The following is a 22,293-nucleotide window of genomic DNA, read 5'->3' on the forward strand; positions in this document are numbered from 1 at the left end:
GCGGATCACCTGAGGTTGGGAATTCGAGATCAGCCTGACCAACATGGAGAAACCCCGTCTCTACTAAAAATATAAAAATTAGCCAGGCGTGGTAGTGGACACCTGTAATCCCAGCTGCTCAGGAGATTGAGGCAGGAGAATTACTTGAACCCGGGAGGCGGAGGTTGCGGTGAACCGAGATCGTGCCATTGCACTCCAGCCTGGGCAACAAGAGCAAAACTCTGTCTCAAAAAAATATATATATATGTATGTGTATATATGTGTGTGTATATTCATGTATGTATATGTGTGTGTATATATATCTTGCGAACAACTTGAATTTGAATTCCTGAAGTCACAGTGAAAGACTGATTTGTACTACTTTTTGTAATGTGCATAAATGTAGCTTTTACAGAAATTATCTTTTCTTCTTACTCAGTAGTTGCCTTTCTCTATTTTAAGTGATTTTTATTGTAATGCTCTTTACTTTCAATGCTAGCTTTTAAAAATTTACATTCTTATTTTTCTTCTTTCTGGAGGTGCAATACTGACAATTCTTATCTGAGAGGATGATCCAAACATTGGGAAAAATAAATATCCATAGTAGAAATTCACTTAAACTGTGACAATCATGTAATCAGTGTAGGCAACATTTGGCATGGTAAAAGAACATTGTGCATTTAATAATTATAATTTTAAAAACTTCAATGCTGTTAACATTTTAACAATTTATTTCAGTTATTTAGTTCATTTTAAGGTATTCAGTCATCCAAAAGAACTGCATACATGTGATCTTTGACTTTTTATTCTTAATTAAACCATCAAAGTAACTTTTTTTACATCTTAAATGTCAACGTTGAACCTCCACTGAGAGAAAAATCAAAGCACAGATTGTCATCATTTTATTCAGCATGATGCTTTTGATCTTTTGCAGGAAATGCTTTTCTCTTTCATCTGAAAGCCTTAAAATTTTACGCAGAAGGGATACTGCACAAATGCTGTGTGGACTTACCAGCTTTCTGATGAATGAGGATGTTAATTACATGTTGAAAGTGGTAATGGTTTTGAAATAAAAAAGGGAGCATTAATAGAAGAATGAAAAATACATCTCAGAGAAAGAAACCTATAGTTCAACAAATAGAAAGAAAGAAAGAAAGAAAGAAAGAAAGAGAAAGAATAAATTTACTTAGTGTTATGCTAAAGTAGGTGTCATGGCTGGACCAGCTTTGTTGTTGTCAATTGGTCTTTAGCAAAACAAAATATTGAAAAAACACAAAGCAAACAAATACCAGGGGAAAGAAATTAAATGTGCTTGAAAGACAGGGAAGAAAGATACTGAGCATCTAAGGAACTATTACTGCTGTTTAAAAGTTTGCAAATTTAATATTCTGATTTTTCTCCTAATAAAATAAAGAGAGACATTAGTATATTTTATCAACATTAGTTCAAGAGAGAGTCAGTTTTCTTTCCTTACAAAGTTTTTGATGTACTCTTCCTGGTGGAAACTACAGAAAAATATCATGTCCTTCTATTTTAAAATGTTTTATCAAAATCAAAATAGTTACCAAAATCTCAAAGCGTTTTGTTTCTTGGTATCAAAATATATGGAAAAGGGGAGAAATCTACATTAAGGGATAATTTGAACCTATATATAATGTTTCCTTAAAAATTAAATGTTATTACCATGCAATACTGAAATCAATTCTGGGAAAATACCTCCAGTAAATATATTAACCTCGGAACTAATATTAAAGAAGCTCCCATGTTTTCACAAATGAGCTTTCTGCTGATCTTTTTGTAAAACTTCATAGAAACTATTTCAGTTAAAATTATGCCTTTAGTGTTATCTCTTTCCTAGAAATGAGAGGTTTGGTTATTTTATATCTGTATGTGTGCATGTGTGGCTGGGATAGCACTGGTATTTGCAGTATCCTGCTAAATTACATATTTCTGAACCTTGGTAAATTGAACGGGTTGAACATGTGGGCCGCATTTATTTGCCATATGCTTAGTGAAGACACTTGTTTTCATCCTTTCATTACTGCTGTCATGTCTAGAAACATGAGTTTCAAAGAATGGCAATGTGCTTGTTTTCTGATTAATGCAATTATGAAAATTTCAAATTTGTAAAACATTTACATTTTTAAACATATTATTTTCTTTACTTACTAAAGGACCGAATTGGATTCCAAGTCAATACTAAATAAGTATTTTCAAAAAGCAGAAATAAAACATCCAACTTTTAAAATCTAAATGTCATTATATTTAGCTCTATTATCGGTACTTTAATTTTTAACCTGTGCATATTTTAACTCTCAGCATTGAGATGTATAAGGAAAAGCTCTCTGTGATATTTATACAGGTCCATTTACATTTTTGATGTTGACTTTGGAGTTGGCACACTGGAAAAGAATTCGAGGTAAGATGACTTGATAAAGACGCTTTTTTGCTGCTTACAGAACTAAATCCCTTCATATGAGCCTAGCATTGGTCTTCCTTATCATAAATGCTATGTAGTGGCTTGGCAGCAGGATGCTAGCTGACCTTCATGCATATTGTTCGAACATTGTGGATTCTTCTGAGAGGGTGGACTTCAGAAGGTGCTAATGCTGCTAACGAGCTGGAAGAAGAGTTTATGTGCTGTTATTCTTGGAATAAAGTGGGCCTATCTTTTACTAAGAGGAAAAGAATACGCAGTACCACCCACAGCTCTCTAAGGCACTCCATCAGTGAGGCTTTGCGAAGGTCTATTTTATTAAGTTACTGGTTTGAATCATTTTGTATAAATCTGTCATCAGAATGATCCATAACATGTGGGGCTCTTTTAGATAAACAAGAGTGGAGTCTGCTGTTGCTATTCTAGAAAGATTTTTAAATTGTGGTTCATGGATATGACTGTTTTGTTTTTGGTTCAGGAGAGAATCTAATGCAAATCCTGCCACTTTAGTCCAAATGAAGAGCTGCTTTCAGTTATAGCCTTCCCAAGGACAGGAAGTGGAGCTTGGTTTCTATGCATTCTCTCTGAATAGCCAATCCTAGGTGAGCACCAGTAAATGTTAACTAAGGGCAAAAATGGGAATCAATAAGATCATCATTAAAATACATATTTCAGTGCTTCATGATTCATATGCTTAGGAAAGCCACTAGTATAATATTTATTTTTGGTTTTATTTTTACTATATAGCCTCAACAAGACCTTGATTGGAGTCAGAAGCCACCGAGTATCTAAGGAGCTATTATTGCTATATCCTGTTCTCTGTGGGAAGTTATTTTACGTGTTTGTTCTGATAGTACCAGAGAAGTTCTCTAAAAACAAAATGCTAAACATAAGGTCTATTTTATTTAACAAAAAATTTACCATATTCTTCCCACTAAAAAGAGTTTCAAAAAAATAATTAATGTATATTAAATTACATATTTAGTAAATACATATTAAGAAAAATAATGCAAAATCCCAAGTACTTTATATTTTAAAAAGCAGTATCTGTCTATTTCCCACAGACTCTCTCTTTTCAAGGGAATAAAGGGAAGGAAAAAGGGAGAGAGGAGAGTAAGAGAATAGAGGACAGAGAAGGATAAATATTTGGTAGGATAGGATAGAAATGTTCTGTATTTTATAAGCTCTCCAATTTATATACAGTAGCCTCATTAGAATATGCATTGTAGAGTGAAATTTGGTATAAAACCAGCCTGACCCAAAGGCTCAAAACAGACATCTTACAGTAACGCTTCACCAATTGCTATATTCATTGACAGACTCCAAAATTGCACGAAAGGCTCGGAAGCTGTTAACTACTAAACTATCAGCAGGTCGATTGAGTATACTTGCTCTAACAGTCTACATCAATGGAACCCAATGGTAAGTAGTGAAAAGTCCACACACTATTTGAAGTTCCCTAATTCACATTCATTCCCATAAAAATTACGAGGTAACCAAAGAAGTAGCTAAGCATCTGCCAGAAGGTAAAGCAAAGGAAAGGGGAATGATTAAGAAATTACCACTATTTATCTTGCTAAATAAACTCCTGGGCTACACAGAACTTTCTGTTTGTAAAAGCCGTTAGTGGGACTTTTGAGATGTAGGTGGTATTTTTGTAAATTCTCCAATGAAAGGATACTACAGTCTATTTCTGAAAGACTGAACATGAGGTGCAGAGCTGCCTAAAAGAAAGGCAACTATTGGACACCCTACCTCTCTCTCAGTATCAGTGTTGCTTCCTTATCTTTATCAAGAAATGGTTGATACTATAGACACCAAATTAAGATGTGCACATCTGATCTGAGAAGTTTGCCTTTTAAAAATCTGCAGCGACCAAGATGTCCAATGTGGCCAGCTTATGGCTAGAAGTGAAAGGGGATTCTAACCAGCAATTGAAGGATAATCTGTAGGCATTAGTCTTTTTTCCTGACCTTACTTTTCTTTGAAACATGTTTACTAGCTTTTGGAAAGCTGAAGTTTTCCCTTTCTAAGCAGAATGTCTGCGATTTGGTAACAAACACATTGATGCAGAAAGGCAGTGAGAGGCTTGCCAAGGAAGCTCACTCAAGTTCCTTGGCTTTGTGAGGTGAATGGTAAGCATTGTTACAATGATATTTCTAAACATTCAGAGGGACTACATTGTACCAGTTCACTGAACTGGGGATGCCAGAGTGATGCCTTCTTGAATCAAAGAAAAATATGATCCATGATTCTGGCCACCTTCAAGACCATTTCTGGAATGATAGTTGCAAAGAGTCCCATCGTTTGGACCAGACGCTGAACAGAAAGTTAATAAAATGTCCTATAGTCAATTTAAGTTCTAAATGTTATTGTGTGATTATGCTACTCTGAGGGATAACCTCATCTGTCATCTGTCAAAATGTTCTTTTATTCTATAAAGTATGTATAAGAGGCACTCTGATTATACACATTATATTAATCCATACCACGTTCTCCCTTCAATATTTGTAATAATGTTTCGCATTATCATTTATGGGTTCAATACTGCAAACATCTAGGCTCAGTTCTTAGAGAACATTGTCTTGTAGTGACTCTAATGCTATGGCATTTATTCATCACCAAAATGTCACCAACCTTCTAATTTCCCACAAATGTTGAGCACCAATAAGGTATATTACCATGCAAGAGCTCTACCGTTACTCACTATATGCCCAAACAGAGCAGTATCTCTTAAAAATCTCTTCCAGAATTAACATATTCTTTGGTTTAATTTAAAATTAAATAAGCAAACAAAACAAGGAGAGTCTGATGAGAATGAGAAGCAATTCAAATTCAAGTGAGTGAACTTCCTTCCCTTGATCTTTCCTTCTACTGTCTCCCAAGTAGTGGATCAGTTGATTTGTGGGTTGAGCCACCCCTGTTCACAATGCTACACTGTCTTCACCTATTTGAAAACTTGTCATAATAAACAGTGTGTTCACCAGTTTTCCAGACTAGCAAGGAAAACCTTTCTAGTAATAATCTGTTATACAATGAATAAACAATGTGATAATTGCACCTTCAACATTCACACTGAAATAGCAACAGTAGACTCCTCTTATACTTGTAAGAGAGTCTGTTAGCACCTTTTAATACATTTATCTCCACCGCATAGAGAATATGTCTAAAATGAGGAGTACATTCCTCACCATCTATCCATGGCTCTGTGTACATGTGAGTACATCATTGCTGCCTTTGGGGCGAGAGGAAAGATGTCTTAATTTGTCCTTTGATACACAAACGAGTATGGAGAATTCAAATCAAAGAACATTAGTACAGTCATATTCTCTGAGCAGCTTCATCACAGACATCCTCCATCCTCTATGGTTTACCAGAAGTATTTAGGGTTCCATTGTGATCTTTTCTGACACACTTAAGGAAAAGGTGAATTCTACCTGCGGTCATCAAACTTCTGAGCTGTCATTGTGATGGCTCTGTGGGGGCACCATGGGCTCACTGCTGCTGGAGCCCTTCGGGGCCTCCTTCCCCCTGAAACTTTCCTTGCCCCTGCACATCAGCACTGCAATGACAGTGAGGCAGATGGTGAGTAACCCTACCACGGTGCCTCCCACCACAGTGACCAGGCTGACTGCAGAGCTGGGGCTGTCGAGCTCCTGGGGGAGGATGCCATCCGGAGGTACTCTCCCCTGGGGGATCTGCCTCTTGGTGCGGTCCAGGGCAATGTGTTGGATGTTTGTTCCCCGATTGTTTTCAGCACCAATCTCCCACGCCAGCGAGGGTGTGCTCCTGATTTCTCTCTTCTTCCGGCTGTTGGTGGTGGCTTGGGGCTTTCCTTGACTCACCAGAGAATGGTACTCCACGCTTCTTTTGCCAATACCTCGATTGGCATTGTCTTTTGATCTCACTGTATAGATCGTATGTATATACCATTCTCGGCCCAGAGCGACCTAGAAAGCACAACTCTATTTGTTAGGAGATACTAGATACCATATCAACCTAATTCACCATTCTTTGCAAGAGAAACTAATGGCAGAGATATTAATAAATGATGATTTATTTTAGTCTGCAGAATTAACTTACTTAATATTTCTGAATGAGTACTAGGTGCAAGGCTCTGTGCAAAGCACTGTATGATACATTCCATGCAACTCTTAAGGGAGTGAATATTTGGTACTTGTTGTCATAGAATGGGAGAGTTCTAAAGACCTATTAATAGGTTATAGAGTCTAGCTTATTCATTAAAAAAATGAGCACATAAGAATATACAGCAGCTAACTGAGTTGCCCAATGTTACTCAACTAGTTAGTGGCAGAGGCAGGACTATAGCTCAAATCTTCTGAACCTCAGGACTCCTTTCACCGTGTCTTGCTGCTTATTGCATAAAAGACCATAGAGGGAAAACAAAATCAATTATCAAGCTTTTCTGGGGTTTTGGAAAAGGAGGAATTTTCTGATGAGTCTTTGAAGCATGAAGGATTTAGAGAGGTCAGATGCTTTGAGATTTAATGGCAAGAATAAAAATAAAACATATCATACTTCAACTTCTTGTTTGAAAAGATTCAGAATAACAAACACGCTTTCTTAAGATTCCTTCCTTAGGTTGAATGAAAATAACACATATCTCCAGGCCGTCCTGTCGGGTTAATTTTCAGTAAATATCTGAAGGGTGCACTTGCTCTGACAGAGATTTACAGTGTAAGCACATCTTGAAATTTATGGCATTTGTCTGCTCAGTGTTGTGGTGGCTGCCTGTGTCCCCATCCACCTTTGATCCCTGAGTCAGGAGTTTGTATCTTGGTTTCTGAAATCTTTGAGAGTGGAGCTGTGCACAATTGCTTTCCTGAGTTCAGTAGTTCACACAAGATCACTCTAATTAAGATGTGCGTGAAAAGTCAGCAGGAAGGATGTTTTGAATAAGAAAAGCAGATTACTCGACTGTCAGACACAGATTTACATTCTGGGCTAAATAAGACTCTTCATTACACATAGTCTTAAAATAATATTAATACATTAATAAAAGTGATAAAAGCTATGAAAGCCAGATATATTGTTAACAAAAATAATAAAAGCTGGGTTTATGGAGTACTCACCATATGCCCAGTAAGGGGCTATGTGGTTTCTATGCCATATCTTGTTCAATGTTCCCATCAACTGTATGCAATATTACTATTACTGCTATTTATATATGAGACATCTGAGGCATATAAATGTTCCGTAACTTGCATGTGGGTACATAGCTATTACAAATGAGCTTGCTTTTGGCCTACCTGAAAGAGTGGTGTTGAGTCAACTTTAAATCCATCAGATCCAGGTTGATTCACTAAGAGAATGGCTTCAGGGTCATCCACTGCTAGTTTGGCATTAAATAGGACATTTCCAAAACTGGTCGCTTGTGTCTCTGGCTGAGCTTTGTCCTTTAAGCAGTAAGGAAAATGGTGATTGCTGTAGATAAAGCCAGCTTTTGCCAGGACAGCATATTTCCCTATTTGTTTTGTGCAAGTACAAATTACTATAAAATGTCACCATTTGGTTTACGAAAAATGATCATTTTGTTTTTCTATTTTTTTTTTAAGAGATGGGAACCTTCTCTGTCACTCAGGCCAGAGTGCAGTAGCATGATCATAGATTGAAATTCCTGACTTAAGCAAGCTTCCTACCTCACCCTCCCAAGTAACTGGGATTCCAGGCATGTGCCATGATGCCCGGCTCATTTTTACAATTTTTTGTAGAGATGGGGTCTCACTATGTTGTCCAGGCTGGTCTTGAAATCAATCCTGGCTTCAAGTGATCCTTCCATCTTGGCCTCCCAAAGTGCTGAGACTGTAGTATGGCTGCTGTGCCCAGCCTGGTTTTTAAATATAAGATAAGGAGGCTGAACTTTGAAAAATCTGTCTAGCTCATTGTTTGGGTCAAAGCACTTACCACAATTTTAAATCTATATAAGAGTGAAGGAGAGTCGGCTAAGCAGCCATATTCTGCATTAGTTGGACTATACTTGGGAACATAGCCATCAGCTCCAGTGCATAGAAACACCTTCTCAATGCTGCAGTAAAACGAGTCACCCAGGTTCTGGACAGGATCCACCATGACACGACCGTAAATTATATCACCTGAATTAGAGATGTGGAAATGTTATTTCTGTTATGTGATAAGGTATATCAATGTGACACTGTAAACAGGTTATGACAGTGAGGACACAGAGATTATTTCCTTGCCACTCTCATCTACCATCAAATGTTGAAGGCCTGTTCATATGAGCTTCAAGATCTGGTGCATTCCCAGGCCTCAGGTAAGACCACTTTGCAGACTAACCACAAGTGACTAAAGATTTATTGAGTCTCAGATGCTCAGCCACAGGTGGGAATAATTTCAAAGGTCTGGCCTACAATTTGACATTAATAATACCCCATTGTGGTTCAAGTCCAGTTTACAAAAATAAGTTGATAAGATATATACTGATACAATATGGAAAAACACTAAGAAAGAAAGTATCAATAAAAAGTCTAATTAACTTTATTTGTTTCTGAAAGAGGGTTTAATGAAACCCCCCAGTGTTCAATTATTTATTTCATAACTATTATTGAACCCCTACCAGGCGTGCCAGGTGTTTTTGCTATGTATGTGTGCTAGGCGTTGAATGTACACCATTGAGCAAGGCAGGCACGACCTACACTTAAGAGGCATTTACAATCTCATGTAGCTGCAGCATTTAAGTTTATGCAGGTTGGAAAAAACATTCAAGAAAATCATTTAGACTTGTTCCAAAAGTCACTTAGGTAAGACAGCTAGAGATTAGCTTCCTCAGAATAAAAAGATATCCAGTAACATATACACAATTGCAATGACTTCCCACACCAGTCAGCGTGAGTAAAGACTCAGTTACATTCTCAAAATCATTAAAGAAGCTATAATTTCCCCCCTCAAACACAATCCCCAAAAAGCAAAGCGCAAAAGATATACATGACAAATAGAGTATCCCTCTCATTTGTAAAGTGATACCTTCTGCAAAAGCAACATCACTCTCTTGCCCAAATCCCATGGATCCATCAGACAACCAGAGACTCTTCTTAGAGAGCAGGTACATTTGGGTGTTCAAGCTAAACTCAGCAGCCACTGGATCACTGACCTAAAACCAAAGGCAAAAGTCCTTTTATGCATTGGTGGTTCTGATGGTACGCAAACATACTGTTCACAGATTACACACATTCACTGTACACTGACTGTAGAACACGAAGCACTGCACTGCAATTTTCACACCCTACCCAGCCACCTTAGAGAGCTGTAACATTGCTTTTGTCCTTGAGAAGGCGAAACTGGTGGGGTCAAGTCATTTTTTGAATGGGACTAAATAGCATTGCTTGAGCTCATTTCCGCTGGTTTATTGGGTATATAAAGGACTTGTAAATATCATTGTCAGTAGAAGGTCAATAGTATAAATTCTTGAAAAGAAGATGCCATCACATTTCTTATAATACATAATGGCAATTAGGTACTTTGAGGTGGTTTGAGCTACAGGATTTCATTCTCTTTAGAGAAGAACAAGACAAGAAATGCAGAAGTGTGGGGAAAATTCTCAAATCTCCAAGACAGCAAACTTCAGGAGGAGACAAGATAAGATCAGATAAGAAAAAAATAACCATTGCATACATTTACACTCCGAATTTTACATCCTGTGCTAACAACAGATAAAGAGCAAATCTTTCCTCATTCTTTTATCCCTTGCTTCCTTAACTGTCTGATTTCTGTTCTTTTCAGCATGCCAGAATTAAAGTTATTCGTGTGTGGATACTTCTTTTTTTAAACTATTAAATGAAAAACAAAGTGGGATTCTGCAAGTCATGAGATGATAATTCTGTAAGCCACACCTGTTGGAATCGGATGTCAAGGTCAAAGGTGACAGGCTCTCTGGGGTTGCAGGTGACTGGCAGGCGGTATTCCTGATGTGATGGGGCGGTGCATGGCACCAGCTTCACAGTATAGGTGCCTGAGTAGTCACGTACCTTTGAAGAGAAGACATTGATATATTACATGTAAAAATCTGAGGTGTAATCAGACAGTAGCAGCAGAAGAAAATCAATGAAGAGTCTTAGTCACTTACGGCAAAGTCAGAGACAAAGCTCCACTGCTGTACTGGCTGACTATAGGTTGGTTCACTCCTTATCAGGTGGAGGGAAAATGTCAGGCCTGGATGATCAGCTGACATGATCACTGAGCTTGTAAAGGATGCTAGGAAAGTGCCAGTAATGAAAATAATGACATAGTGGTTCAATTAAGAGTGCGTAACAGTTTAGAGTTTTCAAAATACACTATCATACATTATTTGCTTCGTTTTTGTAAGAAGGCTGCAAAGCAGTCATGGTTGGTATAATTATCCTCCTCTGACAGATGAAGAAACTGGGCTGTGAGTGAATATGTGACTTTCCAAAGATCACACAGCTAGGATGGGACTTTCTGATTCCCACTTCAGTGCTGTTTCTGCTCTATAGTTCTGTCAAAAGATAGTTGTACAGAAACACTCAGATTGTTCAGAGCTACTTTCTGGGGAGTCAGAGCAGCACAATGAAGGGTGATGTGAATGCATTTATTGTACACCGAAGCTATGAGCTGAACTTAAAATAGTCTATTAGTATCCACACAGCTGGGCAAACCCAATTTATGAATGGAGTCTAATTTTACTTAGATTGCCAGCCATCATGGCTACACAAAGATTCAGTTTATTAGAAAGGTAGGCATGTAGAAGAAAACTGTATAGACCAGAAAATCCTCATTTTCTAGAACTGTCAAATACAATAAAGCAAAATGATTTTTTTGGATTATTTCTTTCTTGTAGCTCAGTTCCATAAAAATACAACGAAGCCTCTTTCTCTTCCTAATTATTTAGCTCTATTCTCTTTTGTTAGAGTTCAGCCCAGAAAAAGAAAGGATATAAAGATGTTGAGTGGGCCGGGCACGGTGGCTCAAGCCTGTAATCCCAGCACTTTGGGAGGCCGAGACGGGCGGATCACGAGGTCAGGAGATCGAGACCATCCTGGCGAACACGGTGAAACCCCGTCTCTACTAAAAATACAAAAACTAGCCGGGCGAGGTGGCAGGCGCCTGTAGTCCCAGCTACTAGGGAGGCTGAGGCAGGAGAATGGCGTAAACCCAGGAGGCAGAGCTTGCAGTGAGCTGAGATCCGGCCACTGCACTCCAGCCTGGGCGATAGAGCGAGACTCCATCTCAAAAAAAAAAAAAAGATGTTGAGTGAACTATTTCCCCTTTCCCAATCTAACATAAGCTGGCAGAAAAATAGCTTATTTTTTATTTGACTCTCCATGTTACTAAATTGGTAATATGGAGAGTCAAATAAAAAATAAGCTCTTTCTAGTGAAATGTCCCTTATTAAAAAAAAAAAAAAACAAATGAAGTTAGACGTGGGATTTTACCGACTGCTGCCTTATCTGCCTTATTGATATTCAAAGCACGGTGCATCACAGTTAGTAAAATTGCATAGCCAATACTTATTAAACATAATTAACATGTCCAAAACGTAAATATGAAAGTGAAGTACCTCTTCTGACCCTATTAAAAGGGTTTCTCACAGTACCTAGGAAAAAGCTGTGAAAAGAGAACTGCCTGCTGAATGAATCATCTGCAATTCAATTTGCACAATGGAAGCAAAGCAGAGAAAGAAATCATTATTCGTATGCTCTTTAAGGAAAACTTTACTTAAAATGAACTCAATAGGGTTTCCTTTTAATTTTACTCTTATTATTTTGCATTTTCTCTGAGAGTCTGCATAATGATAATTTTGTGGATTATGAGATGAAGCTGAACAATTATCAAGCCCTCATGGAGACAATTGAACATGTATAATTCATTTGAGATTAAGGGCTTCAGTGGTAACAGGGAAGCACGCTGAAATGTGTGAAGATGGAAAGTCTACCTCAATTTTGTGTGATGAGTGGTTGTTAAAAGATAACAGGGCTTACCAGGATGTGACAGCACAAATAAGCCATGGAACTGAGCCTCTGTCTTGAAGTGCACGGCCAAGCGCCCCTCATCACCGATGCGCATGCTGGTTGGATAGAGAGAGCCTATGATGGAGAAAGTACCAAGAATGACAATATATGTAGCCAGAGACCTCTTATATACGGATTCCTTCCAAAAATTAATTCACGTTTGACTTGTCTTTAAGCATTCTGGGCAAAGCGTATTATCAGAAGAATTCTGAATAATGGAGGCAGAAGTACCTTCATTTTCTTTTCTAAGCAGAAAAGGGAGCAAAAATGAATTGTTAAGTAACATGAGTGAAGTCACTATGAAATACACAGATTAATTAAAATAGATCAAGTTTTTTTTTAATCTGAATTTACAAAAATGAAGCTGTAAATTGAGAGGCATTACAAAATTGTCAAAATGATGGAGATTCGGACATGTAAATACAAATAGGTTTGAGTTATCTAGAATTATTCCTAATTTTATGGACTTAAAGAAAGCTCTGAAGCCTTCCCAAGAAACTTAGCAGTTTGATAAAATTTGGCTCCAGAAATCAGAAGCAAACAGATCCTATGTGGAGGTTGGGAACCACAGAAAAATCCTCATTAAGATTAACTTAAATATACATCTTCTAAAACAAGACATGGACTTAAAACATTTGAAATAATTAGGAATCATAACTCAGGGAGATCATATTACCTGTCACATAGCTCTAAAATAGAAACTATTCAAAATGAAACACGGAGAAAAAAGACAACAACATAATGAACAGAGCATAAATAGGTTTTAATCCGCTTAAGAGAGTAGATTTACATTTGAGGTGTACAATTAACTCTGTTTTCCTGCTGGCTGATAAAATGTAGTACTGGCATGACACTGCGGATGTTTGTGGAATCAGAACAGTAATATATGTCTGAAAAAGAAGAAGCACGCATCCTACTAATGGATTTATTAGATTGATGCTTGTGGACTTTGAACTATGAGTCTAACATGGAGATTGAAACCAAGTTTTGCAAATGCTTGCGAACTTGAGCTAGTGACATTCACAGAGTTTGCAGACATTCAGCTAAAGTATCCCAGAGTAATCAGAAGGAGATATTAGAAGTTTTGTGTATCATCCAGAAAAAATTAAGTCCCAGAAAGATTAAGCAATATGCTTGAGATCTCACAGCTAGTTAGTTGTAGAGTCATGACTAGAATTCAGGCCATGATTTGTATTTAATTTAAATGCACTTCTTTTTTTCTGAAATAAAAATGTGTAACTTTTTCCCTTGGTCATTTCTTGTTTTCGTCAGAGCTTCCTCTATCCATTTTCTAGAATCCAGAAAAATATATATGTTGTGTTATGTAACACATAAATAATTAATCACCTAAAATAGATCACAAGGATAAAATATGCATGAAATATATTTAATAATCCCATATTACACAAATTTAAAGCCCTAATATGATTTAAAGTTTTTTTGATGAAAAAGGTGAAATTATCTTATTATAGAATAGAAAAAGAAAATCTACTGAAAGTTGCTTGTACTATTTTTAGCAATGGCAAAAAAATCCTCTTAAATAATCTAAATAGGTTACAAAACTATAGAGTGTTCCAAGTCTTTGGAACTCACCTTGAAGTTCAGCCTCTGGGGGGCTGCCAATTCCGTCATTCCACAAGATGGCAGTGTCGTACACAAAAGTTAGACGAAGCTCTGACTTCAAGTCAAAATGCTGCCAGCCTCCTACCCCCACGGGGGAGTGGAATACGTAGGAAACATACAGAGGGACTCGAAGGGTCACATAGGACTGCACTAGGTTTAGGACCTAAAACAATAAAATTCCGTCTATCAACATGACTCAGTGTTAACTAAATGAGCCTCATTTTGTGCAAGCCATTGTCTCCTTTCGCTTAACTGAAGATTTTGAGTAATCCCTGAGAAGAGGAAATGACAGCATTTTATAACACGGTTTTTCCCTCACTTAATTTTGGATCGATTAAATAGTTGTTACTTAACCACCTTTATTGGCAACAAAGGATATGTACCAGAAATCCTTAAGACAGTGCATTATTCTGAGCATACTATACTTACAAAATCCTCTTCACTTTAGAACAGTTTTATGAAGATAGTTTACATACCATATAATTCACCTATTTAAAGTAAACAATTCAATGGTTCTTAGTATATTCAAGAGTTGTGCAACCAACACAATCAATTTTGGAAGATTTTCATCGCCTCCAAAAGGAAGCCTGTACTTATTAGCAGTCACCCCCTAATCCCTCCTCCCCGCCAGTCCCTGGCAACCACTAGGTCTTTACGTATTTGTCTATCCTGGACATTTCATATGAATGGAATCATACAAAATGTGGTCTTTTGTGATAGATTTCTTTCATTTAGCGTAATGTTTTCAAGGTGCATCCATGTTGGAGCACGTTTCAATACTTCATTCCCCTGTTACTGAATTGTATCCCATTGCATGCACGCATTACATTTCATTTATCTGTTTATCACTTCACGGCCATTTGGGTTGTTTCCAGTTTTTGGCTATTATAAAAAATGCTGCTATGAGCTACTTTTTTATTAAAGGAATATGAAACATAGATCTGGAAGCAAATATATTTACTAATGATGTGTAACATTTATAATATCTCAAGAATAATTAGTTGAAATGAAGTGTCTTGCCTTGAATTTTATGTTTTCCTCTTTCTGGTATTTAGTAGATGGGTTGGGAATAGTGGAGGATAAACTAATATTTATTTATTGAGTACTTACTACATTTCAGAAACTGTACTAGTTTCTCAATAAACACTATTTAATATTTTCAGTCTCCACCATAATTATATTTGCATGTATGGATGGATAGTTGGATAGTCAGTGGATGACAGATAGAAAGAAAAGAAGATAAAATTAAGACTCAAAGGAAAAAGGCACATGTCCCGCAGTATTCTCGAAGCCTCCTGAATGGCTCGGACAAGATCAGAACTCAGCTTCTGGCCCATGTTTTTTCCTATTCTGTCATACTGCATCGTATTCCAAACAAAGATGAAGGCAGTCCTAAGGTCATCTAACAAAGGTTATCATATTTAATTCTCAAAATAGCTCTGTACGATAGTAGGACAAATACAACCAGCCTCTTCTACACAAGAGGAAAGGACTTAGGTCAGATCACACTCCATAGAAGTTTCAGTCAGGCTGTCTGATAATGGTCTAGTTCTCCTTCCACACTGAGCTCACAACAAGAATCATAGGCATAAGTTAGCAAATAATTTAAACCACGAGAACTATAATTTAGAACATTCTTATAAAGTTAAAAGTAAACTGCTCATGTCACAAAAATAATGACCTGAATCCCTAATAAAAATACATAGAAAAGAACCATCAACCAAACAAGTGATTTTATTCTTAACTGTATAGTATAGTAGCTAGCAGTCCCTACTACCTGCTAGCCTGGCCAGCGGGAGAGGTGCTTTTCATTAAAAGTCCTTTGAGACAGTAGTTTCTATGGGCAGCTGTTATTACTTCATTGAGCCATTGATTTTGAAGTGCAGTGAAATGGACAGTGATTAAGTCAATCCATATGCCACTAGTCCTTAATATTTTACCTTACACTTTTAATAAACCATGATTTTAAAAAATAATTAGGCTTTAGGCATAGATTCCCAATTAAACTTTATAGGTGCTAAGAATACTCTTTTCCAATATTATACTCTATCCATCAAATGTTACTGAGTATGCTATTTTGGAGGGAATTACTAATATTCACTTCCTAAGAATAAGTTACTTGGAGCACAGCTCCCCGACTAATTCTTGTTTGATTTTATTTGATGTTGTGGTAAACTAGAGTTTGATCATTTTTGGACACAGAATCAGCATTCCATTGCATTTTCTTAGTACCCATGGCTAGGTCTTCTTTCTGTCTACTTAGAATCTCTACCTAGAGGAACTGGAGCCTAAACGAAGCTACCTTGACCATCTAGATCACCTACCTTCTTCAAAAGTGAAGAGTGCAATGCAATCATTCAACTTTTAGATGTCAACTTAAAAAGCACTTAATTTTCTTTCAGCCTATCTCACAGGACTTTTCAAGGTATTTGTTTATAATGAAAGAAATATCTGTCAAATCTTAACAAAACCGAGACACAATGAGTGATTTCATATGTCCTCATTGCTGTTTGAAGTTTCTTCATCAAAGGCAAGCAATACTTTAAATTCCATATTTAAAAGTAAAGTGTAAAATGCAAATATCATGGAAAAAGTAACACACTGTCAAATTTATTCTGCTACACACTGGGGTAAGTATATCTCTTGCAAAATAATTTAGAGTGGCTTACATATAAAAGAAAATCAGTGTACAAAGTATAAAACAGTGGGATGGAAAAATGACCTCTTCAGTATGTTCCAGCCTCAAAGTTTCATATTTCTAAATCAAATGCACAGTAAAAAAGAGGCATAATTATTCCTCAAAGCAACTAAGAAAATTTGTTTACTTTTCCAAAATTATGCTATGTCTTCTCATAAGTACATTATAATTTCATGTTTTAAGTGAAAACTATGATTGGGGTTGCATTTCTATAGCTTATTCATGCACATTGAACAATGGCATCAGTCGCTGTTTACCTTACAAATGGGAGAGTTAAGATTCTACGTTGCAAAACAGCGAGCCAGGACAATAAAAGGTCAAATGATCTGCAGTCTTCAATTATTTTAAAAAATTGGTTTCAAGAGAAAAGCTACCAAACTATTCAATAGTTCTAAGAACTTAATTTAGCTTTAATAACCATTTTGCCTCTGAAGTGTTTTGTATTGTGTACCCAAACAACTTTACATTTTGTTTACAAAATACGTGTCACACATAAAGGTAGAGTGGAATCATTTATTTAATTCATCTCTATTTTGCTTTTCCTGCTATTTATCTGTGTTTATATTTTAGAAACTAATAAAATCATTTTAGAGTCAAATATCATTAGAGAAATTCCAAATTTGTTTTTCTCGGCAAGTAAAATTCTTCACTTTTATGAGTGATGATCTGACTACTTTGTTGCTCTGTAAGCTTCTTGTCTGGTGTCCTCATGAGCACTTGGTATATTCCCTGGCACAGAGTAGGTGTTCACTGAATATTTCTTTAATGAATGAACATACAAATAAATGAGATGGCAACATCAGATATAGTTTTAATAACAGCTGAAGCTAGATGTAGCCTAGCTGCATAAAAGTCAATCACACTTCATTGCTGTTAACAGATAACTCTCCTGTTAACTAATAAGATAAATCATCTGAATTGGGAGGTTGGAGAAGGCAGAAAACCCTTACAGAGTGGGTTAGATTTTCATTTACAAAGAAAAATGCAGGAACTTGACAATATTTTATGGTAGTAGCTTTAGCGACAAGAACACATGTAAAAAATCAATTATCTATCATGTTGTTCCTAGCAAAAGCAATTACCAGTTGATAAAATGTGTTTGCACAGTGATTACCTTGAGCTAAGATGCCAAATTTGGGAAGGACTGGAGGAGGGCAAGTAATGTCTGCTAGGCGCTTGGCCTGGGCTCTGTGGGACTGAGGACAAACAGACGTGGGTCAGCACTGGCTTGCTGCAGGGGCTGTTTGCTGAGGTGGTCAATAAAACCACGAAGCCTCTCACAAGCACATGGAGTCTGTGCTGATGGTTTGCTTTTTATTTTTCTCCATTTTTCCATCCTTAATGCTGAAATGCAAAAGTTTGGAAGGCCCTCATGACATTCTAAAATAGAGTGTAAAGTAGAATTTACCAAGCATTTACTTTGCTTTCCTTCAGGTGCCATCTCATGAAATATGCTTGCATTCAACACTGATCTGCCTGTATTCAGATGAAGCTGTTGACCACTGTTATTAGGACATGGATTTGCACCGTTTTACAAACAGAGGGTGTGGATGTAATCTGGCATGTATTTTCATGAACGCTGTCAGGCAGCATATTTGTACCAAGAACAAAGGAAAAAGTTCATCTGCGTTTCTTGCAATTGAATCTGTGACCATATCCATTCCTCACATTCACTCACATTCAATTTAACGCCCAGATAAGCATTACGATGTGTTTAACAGCTGAAGTTTATAAGCTACATGAACCTGGGCTGGTTATTTGAATTCTCTTTGCTTCAGCTTCCTAATCTGTAAACAAACAACAAACAACAACAACAGAAAAAAAAACAAAGAAAAAAGGCAAAAATAGTACTTATCTCAAAGGGTTGTTCTGAGGCTAGAATGAGTTGAAATATACAAAGTATTTAGAAGAATGGCAGGCATGTAGTAAACGATAAATAAATGTAAGCTATTACAATTATCATTGTCGTTGCTGTTATTGTTAGTACTATTATTATTTTGTTCTCTTCATTATAAGCCAAAGCTAATGGAGGAAAATTAGGGCAATATCTCAGAGGGTTGAATTTCTTCTACCTCACCTATGTGTAAATCATATATGTGTGTATGTTGAGGTGAGGGTGTAGGAGAATATCAACAGCAAGGGGAAAAGTAGAAGCTTAACCTCAAGGAAGAAGGTAGAAGAAAATGGGATGGCCATCTGTGATGGTTAATTTTTGGTTTCAGCTTTCCCAGATTAAGGGATACTCAGAGAGTGGGTAAAGCATTATTTCTGGGTGTCTCCATGAGAGTGTTTCCAGAAAAGATTGGCATTTGAATCTGTGGACTGAGTAAGGAAGACCCATCCTCACTCAGTGTGGGTGGGCACCACCAAACTGGCTGGGGCCTAGACAGACAAAAAAGGAAAAGAAAAGGGCAAAAAGAGTACTTATATCTCAAAGGATTGCTGTGAATTCTCTCTCTCTCCTGGAGCTGGGACGCTCTTCTTTTCCTTCTCTTGGATATCAGAACTCCAAGTTCTCTGGTGTTCAGACTTGGGGACTTTACCTGGGTTCTTAGGCCTTTGGCATCTTGGAGTGGGCCACGCCACTGGCTTCCCTGGTTCTCCATCTTGCAGATGGCCTGCCATGGAACTGTTCAGTCTCTATGATCTCGAGAGCTAAGTCTCACAAGGAATCCCTTCTCATCTACCTATACCGTCTCTGGGGAGAACCCTGATTAACACAATATCTCAAGCTTCACTCCAAGAGAGTAAGCAACATGTTTTATTAAATTCTATTACCATTTAATTTACAATAAGGATTTTAGAATTTTATAACAAGATCCTAAAATCTCAATGATTTACTCTGAATCTGGTCATCACTCTGATATTGATCATCATGGTTATGCTATTAAATTTATGTTTAACAATGCAAAAGCAGAAGAAGTCTTTCAGAAGGAACTCATACAAGTTAGCCATCTTCCTTAAGAAAGTAGCGCAAACTATTAAGAACTGAATTATGTTGTAATTCTTATATTGTACTCTCTCCTAATATGGAACGTAAGCTTTTCTAACAGGCAAAACTTAACTGAAAACCTGCAATTGCTGATTTTCACCTAATGGAGTAGAATCGTTGTCAGCTCCAATAGAGAAGCAGAGTAATGACTTTTCTAGCTGGCAGAAGTCACAGGAAGAAAAAAAATACTGAACATAAATAATTGGATACAGGAACTGGAATTTAAAAAACTTAGCAAAGTATAGTCACTTTAGCTAATCTAAATTTTAGAGTAAGATTTGATTTGAAGAATGAACACAGTAGAGGGCGTGCTTTGCATTCAAAATAAAACAGCCTTGCTACATTAAAAAAGTGGACAGATATCATAGGATAAAGCTTAGGCAGGCAAGTGTAGGGTTTTTATTATTGATAGAAAACGCTATCTGGGTAACATGTACAAAAGATGGAGAAGTGCTGCCACTTTGTGGAGAAGATAGAAAACATTGTTAAAGGTAAAAACAGACTATGAACTAGATGAGATCCGCAGAGAAGCTCAATAGCATGAAGTGATTTTTTTTTAATTTTTAAAAAAATTTTTTGAGATGAAGTTTCACTCTTGTTGCCCAGGCTGGAGTGCAATAGCGTGATCTCGGCTCACCACAACCTCTGCCTCCGGTTCAAGCTATTCTCCTTCCTCAGCCTTCTGAGTAGCTGGGATTACAGGCATGCGTCACCATGCCCGGCTAATGTTTTTTTTTTTTTTTTTTTTCTTTTTTTTTGTTGATGGAGTCTCGCTCTGTCACCTAGGCTGGAATGCAGTGGTGCGATCTTGGCTCACTGCAACCTCCATCTCTCGGGTTCAAGTGATTCTCCTGCCTCAGCCTCCTGAGTAGCTGGGGTTACAGGTGCCCGCCACCACACTCGGCTAATTTTTGTATTTTTTTTTAGTAGAGACGGGGTTTCTCCATGTTGGTCAGGCTGCTCTTGAACACCCGACCTCAGGTTATCCGCCAGCCTCGGCCTCCCAAAGTGCCGTGATTACAGGTGGGAGCCACCGCGCCTGGTGTATGAAGTGATTTTAAAAGGAATGAGAACTACGATGTAATCCTATTTCTATATCCAGTTTTGTTTATGCCAATAGATGCTGTGATGTAAGCAAGAATCGGAGAGAAAAGCAACCAGAAAGGAAATAGAAATAATTTAGTAAAGGATTGGAAGCAGCTTTGTATAGAAGACCTGAAGGAACTAGAGATACCTGATCTATAAAGAAAAAGGCTAAGGTAGATTTGTTAACATGAGCCTTTATTTTTCTTATGGGGATTGAATCTTTATTTTTCCATGTTTCTTTCAGGTGGCAAAAACAGGTTAGGAAAGAGGAATCTACAGGACAAACACTTATAATTGTTTAAGTAACTTGTTCAAAGACATATAGCTAGAAAATATCAGAGCCAAATTTTGGTCAGCATTTGCTTGATTCTAATATCCAGATTCCACCATCTTATACTGCCTCTCTATTGCTATTTCTATTGGCATTTTTAGCAATCCCTACAAGTTACTCAATATTGCTGCTTTTTGACAAGCTGGCCATGGTCATGTCTCACCACCTCTGAGTCCAATTCAACATCAACACCAGCTGAGCTTGTCGAAGTCCACAGCTTTACTCTGGGATTACCTCATACTAGTTATCTAGTTTTTCCTTGCTACTGGTTGTTGTATATTTCAACACCTTATAAATATAGCACAAAAAATGCAGCCTCACTTTAGCTCAATCTGGAAGGGCATTATATAGTCTGTATACCATTCAACACTTCAACGCATAAACCTACTTATGTAACTCCTTGTTTAGTTCAGGTAAGTTACAGCATTGCTTTTAGTTCAAATACTCATAACAATTTTAAATCATGCCCTACATATTTTAGGTTCTCTATTGTAACCCTGAAGAAGATCTTGCTTCCTTATCATTTTAACAACTTTGTTGCTGATGATGGGGTAGGGGTGAGGATTGTGTGTGTGTATGTGTATTTTATGTGTGAATGTCTGTGTAGTATGAAGAAGAATCAGTAACTGTAGAGTGAAAATAAAAATAAGCTTTTAATAAAAACACTTTCGACTATGTTAATAATAGATAAATGAATCAAAAAGCAAGAAAGAGGAGAAAAACAGAAAGAAAAGGAAGGAGAGTAAAAAAGGAGGCTAGAAGAAGAGAAAATTTTATAAAAGTAAGAGAAGAAGAAAGTTAGAAAAGAGGGAGAAAAATTAGACTGACTCCTAGGATTGTAAAACCTCATTTTAGGTGGCTCATGCTACAACATCACAGGCATCTATACACAAACACAAAAATCAGATAGTGTATACTTTGAAGAGAAGTCAGTATTTGGAATGTTATACTATCAGAGTAGATTTGAGCTTAAGGCAATAATTATACAGCATCCTTTTGACATAGATATAATATCTCTAACCCATTGTCAAAACCCACATATATTCTGGTCCATTGTTCAGAAATAGACATGGATTTTAACACCATGTCAGTTGGCGGTCCCCTGTTTTCAGTAATGACCTACACCACCAAGATGGAAAACTG

At 37.1% G+C, this 22,293-nt stretch overlaps 1 protein-coding gene across 1 annotated transcript in view; it reads right to left on the reverse strand.

Annotated features, from left to right (window-relative positions):
• Positions 1 to 692: 692 nt before the first annotated feature.
• FREM2 (FRAS1 related extracellular matrix 2) overlaps positions 693 to 22,293 on the reverse strand; it is a 194,619-nt gene continuing 173,018 nt past the window's right edge. Inside the window, exons 17-24 of the mRNA XM_033234619.1 lie at positions 14,014 to 14,206; positions 12,391 to 12,495; positions 10,518 to 10,645; positions 10,285 to 10,419; positions 9,419 to 9,545; positions 8,342 to 8,529; positions 7,687 to 7,833; positions 693 to 6,366 (exon numbers count right to left, since the gene is read on the reverse strand). Coding sequence (XP_033090510.1) covers positions 5,863 to 6,366; positions 7,687 to 7,833; positions 8,342 to 8,529; positions 9,419 to 9,545; positions 10,285 to 10,419; positions 10,518 to 10,645; positions 12,391 to 12,495; positions 14,014 to 14,206 — 1,527 coding nt within the window. The 3' untranslated portion in view covers positions 693 to 5,862. The remainder of the gene's footprint in view (positions 6,367 to 7,686; positions 7,834 to 8,341; positions 8,530 to 9,418; positions 9,546 to 10,284; positions 10,420 to 10,517; positions 10,646 to 12,390; positions 12,496 to 14,013; positions 14,207 to 22,293) is intronic.

This window comes from Trachypithecus francoisi, unplaced genomic scaffold (genome assembly GCF_009764315.1).
Source record: "Trachypithecus francoisi isolate TF-2019V2 unplaced genomic scaffold, Tfra_2.0 Contig01461, whole genome shotgun sequence".
Lineage (NCBI taxonomy): Eukaryota > Metazoa > Chordata > Mammalia > Primates > Cercopithecidae > Trachypithecus > Trachypithecus francoisi.